Source organism: Vigna umbellata, chromosome 5 (genome assembly GCF_029865625.1).
Source record: "Vigna umbellata cultivar VRB3 chromosome 5, Vumbellata_1.0, whole genome shotgun sequence".
Lineage (NCBI taxonomy): Eukaryota > Viridiplantae > Streptophyta > Magnoliopsida > Fabales > Fabaceae > Vigna > Vigna umbellata.
In genome coordinates, this window is record NC_142169.1 from 47,252,277 (window position 1) to 47,262,182 (window position 9,906).

A 9,906-nucleotide genomic window follows, 5' to 3' on the forward strand; every position below is an offset into this window, starting at 1 on the left:
TTATCTGTGGTCTTCATGAGATGGTTGTTGTTGCACAACCAAAACTGAAGCCGTAGTATCTGTATCATGTGAAGCAAGCAAATCACCAATTACCCCTAACTCTGAATATTCAGTCCAATGCTCCAAGCCATAGGTCTGAGAAGATCTGACCCCATAGCGTCTACCAACTACAATAAAATCAAATTTGTTGGCTATATCTTTGATGAGAAACGTTGTCTGGGATGCATCTCCTATAGTAATCTCTTCATATCTAACATTTTCTAGATTAACATGAACTCCACTTATTTCCCTCATCGCTTCATCATCAATCATGTGATCCCAATTGGAGGTATCTTTGTCGTGTGCCAACAACCTGAACACAACCAAACTATTATCAACATCTTTGACAAACCTCTTAGCCAAGCACAAGGCCTCTCTATCATCAGGTCCTCCCAAGAAAACCATGGCCGCTCTGATTCTTCTTGAGTTGAAGCTAGGGCCACGGTTCACAAGAATCCCAACAGAGCAAGGTGCCCTTTCTAAAATCCTGGCATTAAGCGCCCTTATGTTGCTATCCTCTGACTCAACTGAACCATCCCCTCCCCATTTCACATGGAATGGAAGGACTATAAGGGCTGCATTTTTGTCCAAAGCAAGGTTGCACACATCTTCATTCATGAACATCACTGGGGATATGGCAGTGTAGGTATTGGCAGTGACAGCACCAAGATAGTCACGTTCGAAAAGGTCAAAGGCTACAATGAGTTCCCCAGAGTAGTTGTAGGATGATGATCCTGCACTTTGCTGAAGTTTGTGTGCAATGAAAATGGGATTGGACCTTCCAACTAGCTCCATGAGGTGCAAAATTTCTGCTACCAGTGTGTTATCTGGTGCCGGGGAGCAAAATTCGAGCACGTTCTTGATGTGAACCGAGTGCCATGGCTTGTGGATGCATGCAACTATCCGAAGTTCACTGTGTTTCAAGCTCATGATGTTCCTATGCTGGTACCCTGCGTATTTCCTTGAAGGGTCATACAATGCCTTCACACCAAACCTCGAAGCCGTACCTAGGACCAACACTGAGACGATCATAACATCTACTACTGTTCTCTTTTGTACCTGCAATAGTTCAAGTAGTTAGAGTTAGATATTTAGTTTAAATACCGAACAAAGAATCGCGGGACTTGTTATGTTTCCATATAGAATGCATGTTGCATGCATGATTGATTGAACAAAGTAGTTACCATGGCATCGTAGACTAGGAGATAGGAGCAGATATCAACAACCCCTTTGCAGCTCAAAATGAGAGCAAGACAAAAGCCATCCTTGAAGGGAATCTTGCAGTATCGGCAAATTCCCATGCACAAAAGCCACCTAACCAGGTGCACCATAATGATGACACCAGAAATGACAATTACGAAGGAGAGAGAGTTACATTTGGTGAGATCCACCTTCATGGTGACACATGTGACAAAAATGGAGCAGAGGAACCACTTGGAGAACAGCTCAAGTTGGGTAACGAGTGCAGAACCCAGAGGAGGACCCTCAGGGACTGCAAGTCCAAAAATAACAGCTCCTACTAAGAAGGGTTCACCGAAAAACTTGGCAAAGTAGCCCAATCCCAAGAACACTACTATGATGGCGTAGATGTATCCCTTGTTAACCGATCTACCTTCTGGGGTCCTCTTCACGATCCACCTCATCGCAGGACGACCAATAAGAAGAATGAAGATTGCGTAAGCAAGAAATGCCGTAACGTTTCTAATACGGATAGACATGCTCATGTTCTGTCTCCCGAAATATGCAGCACCAATCCCTGCCCAGAGTCCACCTGATGAAAGGCCAATTTTATCACAAAACTTTCATTTATACACTAGAGTGCTAATAAATGCTTCAACATTTACTTTATAAAATTTATAATTGTACTAGTTTAATCAAAATATTTTACCTATTTAACTAAAGTTTTCTGGTCTTGAAAAAATGGATGTTATGTACATTTATTATAACAAAAATTATAATTATTTAATCAACTATATAAATTTGTTTAATCAAGTTTGATCCACATATACAAATTAATATATTAGATAATTGATTTTTCATGTTATCACATAATTGATGATGATTATGAAAATTTCAGAAGGCATTTTAATAATTATATAATGTATAGATGTGTTATAATTGTATTAAGTCAGACACAAATTTAACCAATAATTATACTAATTTAACCAAAAACATTGTATTAGTTTAATTTAACAAATATAACTTAATGATTTTTTATATATATTTCAATAAGCATTTATTCAAACTATTCAAGATTTTCAACTAGGTTTTTACATTTAAAGTTATTATAAAGGCATTTTCTATTATTAGAGTAGGATTTGTAAGAGAAAAAGAAAGCATATAAGATAAAATCAGTTGATGAATAAATAAATTTATAGGAATTTACCATAAACTTTTTTTTTCTACGTAGATTAATTTTGACTTATGTTCAGGTTTTACTTTAGATTTTTATAGTCTTACGAATTTTAATATAATGCTCAATTGTTAAAAGAAGAATGTTATTGTATATATGTTAGAGTTTGCATGCATGAAAAATTGTTGTTAAACTTTTGTTATATATATATTAATCAGTTATTAAAATTAATGATGTATTTATACAGAGGACCAAAACTGTTAAATTTTTGAAAATTTAAGGCTGAAATCCACTACTACAATTTGACAGGAATCAAAATTAAACATTTAGTAAATTAGAGGGACAACATTAGATTTAACTTATGAAACAATTATTTTTTCCTAAAATATTAAGGAAATTTGTTCAAACAGATATATTATGTCATGCATTACATTCTTAATTTTCATGAAGTATGATAGAAGAAGGCAACATTGTTGAGGGTACCTGCAACATCGTTAACAAAAGCTGCGGAGAGTGCGAGGCGTCCGAGTTCGGAGTTGAGGATTCCGAGGTCATTGAGCAACCATGAAATGACAGCGAAGGAGCAACTACTGTGAGATATGAAAACCACAGGCAAAGCAGAAATGTCCTCTCCCAGGATCCTCTTCCACGTGGAATTCGACAACCCCATGCTCCCACACCCCACCACTATGGGAATGCCATAGCAGCAAAGCCCTATCACCCAAGCCTTTCTCCCTGTTTTCGTGATCAAGCTTAGGTCCATCTGCACTGAGTTCAGGAACAGGTAGAAGGAGTACCCTAACGATGATAGTGTGCTTAGGATGTCTGGACTCCCGAACGGGAACAGCATCTTCTTGTACTTTTCCAATGGTCCTGTCGGAACTGATGGCCCCATCAGAAACCCTGTCTGAAAAACAAAACTTTGATCTCAACTCCTGAATTATATATAGAACAGAACAAAAGGGTACGCATGCAGATACCAACCATGACTTGTGAAACGAAAAAAGGGACGCCTAATCGATTGAGAATGAAATGAAAGCCTTGCGTGACCACGAAGATGATAAGTATTTGAAGCTCAAGCATGGTGTATGAATACTGTGTAGGAAATGCACTTCCATGTTGTGTCCATATGCCATCGGATATTATCTTCATTGGATGATTCACGCACACATTGTAGACCTCAAATCCCAACGATGGCACTTCGTGCAATAACATCACTGAAGAGAAGAGTGTCTGATTCGCATCCATCTTCTTGGCACACGCAAGGACTTGAACAAGGTCAGAACGATTGAAGAAATATGAGTTCTTTGCTATGATGGGAAAAGATATGATGGGAAAAGATTATCAGGTGAGTAGAATTAGGATTTGCAAAGAACACCAAGGAGCAAAAACTTGGTGTCAGCAAATTTGTCATTCGTTAATTTTGGTTTGCAACTTAATTACATTGTTTCGTTTCTGTAAAATAGTTTGTTAGCTTTTGCCATCTACGAAACAACTTGTCAATGCTTTTTCAATGACGATAATGTTTTTTCACATCTGTTCTTTGTTTAAGTTTGGGGAATCATTTTTCTTTTCGCTGGATTTTTGTTTATGGTCTTTTTAAGGCCTCAAATAATCTTTTTCAAACCTGTTATTTCACCAATACGTAACTTTGGCACCATAAAAAGTTAATTGCATATTTAGTTTTCCGGATCTTTGTACCATTTTTTAGTTCAACATAATTACTAAAATAAAAATGTTATAGCGTACTTAATAACATGTAATAAAGTTTATTATTACATATTGTTATGAAATTTTTAAGAAAATAAATCACTAATTTGTTTATAAGAAAAAAATTACATTCAAATGTCCTTTAATTTATATTAGATATTAGTGGTGGATCAAAATTATTCAATTATGAAAAGTTCAAAAATTAAATATGTAATTTAATTTATAAAAGAATTAAAGTTGTGTATTGATGAAGGACCATCCACTTGAAAAAGATTGGGTAAGGTACGGATAATTTATTCGTTATTCGTTCCACACTAAAAAAAACCTGTCCCATTATCTATTCCTTTACTTTTATACTACTCAAGCGTACGGTTTTGGCCGAACGGCCTTACATAGAGTTCCTAAAAGTAAACTGTACAAAATTAAAGGAAACATGACCGAACGGCTTACAAAAGCCAAAGCACCCATCAGTCAGATAACAAAAAGGAAAGGAGGGGACCGAACGGTCACTTCATGCTAAACTACTAATTACAAAACCGAATGTTCTACGGTTCGGCCTTTACTTCAACTTCTACAAGATTCGCAGCTTCCAAAATTTCTTCTTCCAGCACCTCTTCAAGTAGCGCGCTTCCATCTGCTCACATCCACACGGATGATCATTGCAACGACAAGACGAACGTACAGACAGGACAACACAAGGAAAAACACAGGGTAAGCTTATGTAATTTAATTCAAGTAATAACATACATTTATCACATTCAAACACATCAAATACATCTCAACGTACGATTCAATCAAGGCCTACTGTTAGACTGACCGTCCGGACTGTATGAATTCTGTGTAGCTACAGGCGTTCGTGCACCCGGGTGATGTAGTAACTGGAATACTCTCATCAGCTGCCACCCGAGGTTAGTCCTATTCATCCAAAGTACCCCTAAGGACGGGACCTCCTGCCGTTTCCACACATGACCTACCCTCCTCTACGTGAGGACGAGTACCCACGAAACATCAGGATGAACAGCCAGCATTAGCATGCCCACAGTCATACTATACCAATTCCAATATTCATACATGAGTCGTTCCTCCCCGGAACGCTGGTTCAACTTCACATCATTTCATTCATATCATATTCTCTTCCTATTTCATTCATAATCATTCCCAATTCCATCTTTCATTATCACTTTTCTCAAATTCATCTTTCATTGCCAATAAGTTAAATTTCATCTTTGTTCAGAGGTTTATAAAGACACCAGATACCGAACGTTCTATCTTCCCTCAGAACGAGGACGAACGCTTGAGACGAGACAGATAGGTCTCCAGTTCCAAAATAGAATAAGACCGAGAGGTTTACTGTCGGTTTGAGAGAGAAACCGAGCGTAATAGATATAGCAAGGAACGAATGAACCGAACGTTCATTACAAAGTGAAACAATTATATGAACTGACTCTTGATAACTCTGACCAAACGCTGAAAAGACCTCGCCAAAGGCTACGACTCTATGCTGGAACCAATCGATACAAGAACTTCAAGATATTCCAATAATAATACTTAGAAGCATTCATATGAAGAAACCGAACGTTTGTGAATGTTTAGCTTATTTGAATTTACCTCAAGAAATCCGAATGCCAGTCAATGACCGAGCACGGTAGAGAAGAAATTCTATTGAAATTAGACGAACGCTGTTTTTCATCAATATAGGTTATATAAGAAACGAGAACGAACGCTTGGTGTAAGACCGAGCACTACTCAGTACGAGCGCTTGGTGTAAGACCGAGCACCACTCAGTACGAGCGCTTGGTATAAGACCGAGCACCAATAAACTTATAATAACAGACTTGATAAATATAATAAGATACTGTCGAAGTAGTGATTACTAACGACGAAAATATACCATTTCACATATATATATAAATTGAGTTTATCAAAGGATACCCAGATACAACTGTGCTTGGCCGAACGCTCAAGCATAGTATTATAACACGAGGACGCTCGTCCTCCACTAGGATTCTCTCCAAATGAAAGAATCCCATTTCAACTATGTTCACCAGGTGAACCGAACGGTCAATGACCGTTTAGGAACGAATGTATACTTTTATATGAGAAATTTCATACCAGAATCATTTCTTTTCAAACTCATTTTCTAACATATATTTTCATACTTTATACATTCATATCAAATTCAACTTTCACACTCCAACAATCCAGATCATATAAGTTTCATATAATTCATACATTATAACATAACTCAGCCATATTTCATTTCATCTCAGTAAATAAACCAACGTTCTTTCAATCCATTCATATTAACCATCATGCATCAATACCATTCAGTCAAATAACGAACGTTCATGCATTACGACAACATACAACTACCAATTAAATTAAATAAGCTTCCCTTACCTCTGAGCGTGAACGTACGTCCTACAGACTGAGACTCAGTTCGCCGAACTACGATTCTTTCTACCTTCAACGCTTAACCACTCTTCGAACCAAAATAAAACAACAGTCCAAACTCGTTTAGAATGAAACTAAGGACCCATGCAACCAGAACTTGGTTTGCATGTTTTCAAGAACGAACGGTTAGAGACAAGGAAAACTTACCCGTTCAGATTTTGAAACCAATCGGATCAAACTAAAGCTTGGGACGCCGGAAGTGCTTCTACGGTCTCTGAATGATGATCAGAGAAAAGAAAGAGTGAGTTTTGGTAGAGAGAAGGGAGGGTTTTCTAGAGAGAAGAAGGAGAAATGGAAAGTAAGAGTTTGGAAAGGAGAAGGTGCATGCAGAAGAGAGTGGGTACGAGTTTTCAAAAAATCACTTTTGTTTTCCCCCGTCCAAACGGACGTCCGCTCTCCTGCTGACACCTGCCTTCCACTATCTGATTTTCGAAACTTCGCTGGTTGACACCCGGGGTCCGCTCAGAGGGGTTTTGGGTGCGTTTTTAATGAGATTAGACAGGTGGGGTTTGGGTGGGGTTTTCCGAGGTCTGATAAATAAACTTATGATTATACCATTATATATATATATATATATATATATATATATATATATATATATATATATATATATATATATATATATATATAACTGCGTGCCAAAACCTGGCTCGTAAAGGATTTGGGACCCTTGGAAAAATTTGGTTTTCATGAGGTTTACTTCTATAAGCTAAGAAAGTTTCTGTATAATTTGATCTTTCTCGGATTCTTAAATTTGATCTGGCACATCTGGATTAAATCCTGATATTTAAGCAATAAAAAGAGTGGTTTGACCATTAATTCATGCATGGAAACATATTATAACGAAGTCAATATTTAGGCAGAAATTTGTAACTTAATCGGTAATTTTGCTGGCTTTTAGCTGTTACATGGAATTGAACAAGGAATGTGGCACATTCTTGTCCACTTCTACCACAGACTGAGAGCACCATGTGAGTCCATACAACATGGACTATGAGTCCAATAGATTGTTCACTATCCTAGTTTTTGTTTTAAACTTAATCATGATATATACAAGATTCCCATGTCTTAATAAGAAAACTTCTTGTGGCCAACACAACTAACAAAAAGTAAGAATTAAAACTTTCAAACCTTTGGAGATTCTTGACACTAATATGAACAAAAAAAATCCAATTAATTGCATAAACAAAACGTACCACAAAATCTTGATAACACAGTCCTCTTGCTTTACAGCGCAAGAATCACGGAAGAAACTCTACAAGAATTCATCAAATTTACTACAAGAATTTCTATGATATAATTGTAACATTGGTTCTAATTTTCTGGAGTTGGCAAAGGATAACGACACAAGGGACACACACGTTTAGTTTTGAGCCATTTGAGAATACACTGTTGATGAAACGCATGATGGCATGGCATTGTGCAGCTCTTGCAGTTGATATTCAACCCTTCTAAGCAGATACAACATTCTTCACTCCCTTCCGTATCCGTACGTTTCTTCAAGAATGTCTTTAATATGGTCTCATTGGAGTGGTTCATTCCGGGAAACGTCCTCGATTCTTCCATAACTCCATCGATTCCAGCAGGATCCACTATTATAATTGTCAAACTTAAGGGGATGATTCGGTGCTGAGATTCCGAAACAATGCTACTATCTTCAAACAATTCTTGAACTGTAGAAACAACGCTTTCTGATATTTCAGCAATCGACTCAATGGAGAAACTTAAGCCCGACAACAGTGACCCTAAGAAATTTTGCCCTTCTTGGACGAATTCACGACAAGATATTGATAATGGAGAAAATCGATTCCGTAATCCTTGTGGAATTGTGTGGACTGTGTGATATATAACTTTGATGTCGAAATTGAAAGTATCACCAGGCTCCACCGTGGTGTGTTGGTTGTTCAACCTAACCACATTGTAGTAGTAATGCTGTGACTGCATTCTCTCTGAATATGTTAAAGAAAACAAACTAAACAAGACTTTTCTGCAAACTTTTCAGAAAGAAATTGTCTTTAGAGGAGGATGACAGATACAAATTAATATCCAAATTCATATATATATATATATATATATATATATATATATATATATATATATATATATATATTTTGGTACTATATTATTCAATTAATGCATTAAATCCTAGCCATATAATAGCTTCGTTATAGCACAATTAAGTTGTGTATAATAAAGATATATTCTTGTTACATTATTCAATTAATTTAGTTATTATAAATACTAAATTAATTTACTCTAAATAAATTATTATATTTAGTTACAGTAATGAAGGTTCGTGTAATTATGGTATTTGTGATGAATTTATAATCTCATTAGATTAATCAATTGATAGATTCATCTTGATATCATTCTATTATATATATATATATATATATATATATATATATATATATATATATATATATATATATATATATATATATATATATATATATATGGGTATTATATTATTCAATTAATCAACTAAATCCTATTCTTATAATAGTTTCATTTTATCTTTATAGTACAATTCAGTTGTGAATAATAAAGAAATATCTTTTTAACAATATTAAATTAATTTAGTTTTTGTTACGTGTATAATTAATCGTGGTCCATTCGTAACACTTTAATTTTAATTTTAAGATGTCACAATTATAAAAAAGAATTTAAAGTTTTTATAATCATAATATCATCGTGAAAATCCAAATTCAATAAATATTTACAATTAAAAAAAAATAAACCATACTTTTAATTTAATTTGAAAATATAATTTCAAATAAAATAGTTATTTCAAACAACCTTAAATTCCTCATACTCTCTCAATCTACTTGTCGTGTTATACAACATCCAAACTATTGTAGGTGAAAATCACAATCACAAACATAAGGGTGAGCTAATTGAGGTTCAATCATAAGCAAAATAACATAACTCACAAATGATAAACATTTATTGCAATAATAAACCCAACAACACACACTAACAACTTAAATATTGTCATAGATCATCATCACAAACTAATGGTTTATCTCTCGTACCCTACCATACTACTTGTTCATTAGAACCAACAAGTTTGAGTCGCATTGCCATGGAGCACCAGCTAGGGATGACAATGGGTCGGGTCGGCTCGAGCACGGATAGTGTCTACCCGCAACCCGACCGCTACCCGCATGGGTACCCGCTTAGAAAATATTCGCGAGTATTTTAATACCCGCTACCTGTTACCCGTGGGTAAGAAATATCTGTAGGTAGTTACTACCCGTTGCGGATTTTATCCGTGGATACCTGTACCCACAAATCTTTTTGTCATTCCTAGCACCGACCCTATCCTCATCCTGCATCCACAGTCGAAG

At 35.8% G+C, this 9,906-nt stretch overlaps 1 protein-coding gene across 1 annotated transcript; it reads right to left on the reverse strand.

Annotated features, from left to right (window-relative positions):
* LOC124848738 (cation/H(+) antiporter 4-like) lies at positions 1 to 3,640 on the reverse strand. Its single transcript, XM_047326508.2, has 4 exons — positions 3,377 to 3,640; positions 2,876 to 3,299; positions 1,224 to 1,810; positions 1 to 1,098 (listed from the first exon to the last, which is right to left on the reverse strand). Exons 1-4 carry the CDS (start codon positions 3,638 to 3,640, stop codon positions 1 to 3), a joined length of 2,373 nt encoding a protein of 790 aa, XP_047182464.1.
* Positions 3,641 to 9,906: the final 6,266 nt, after the last annotated feature.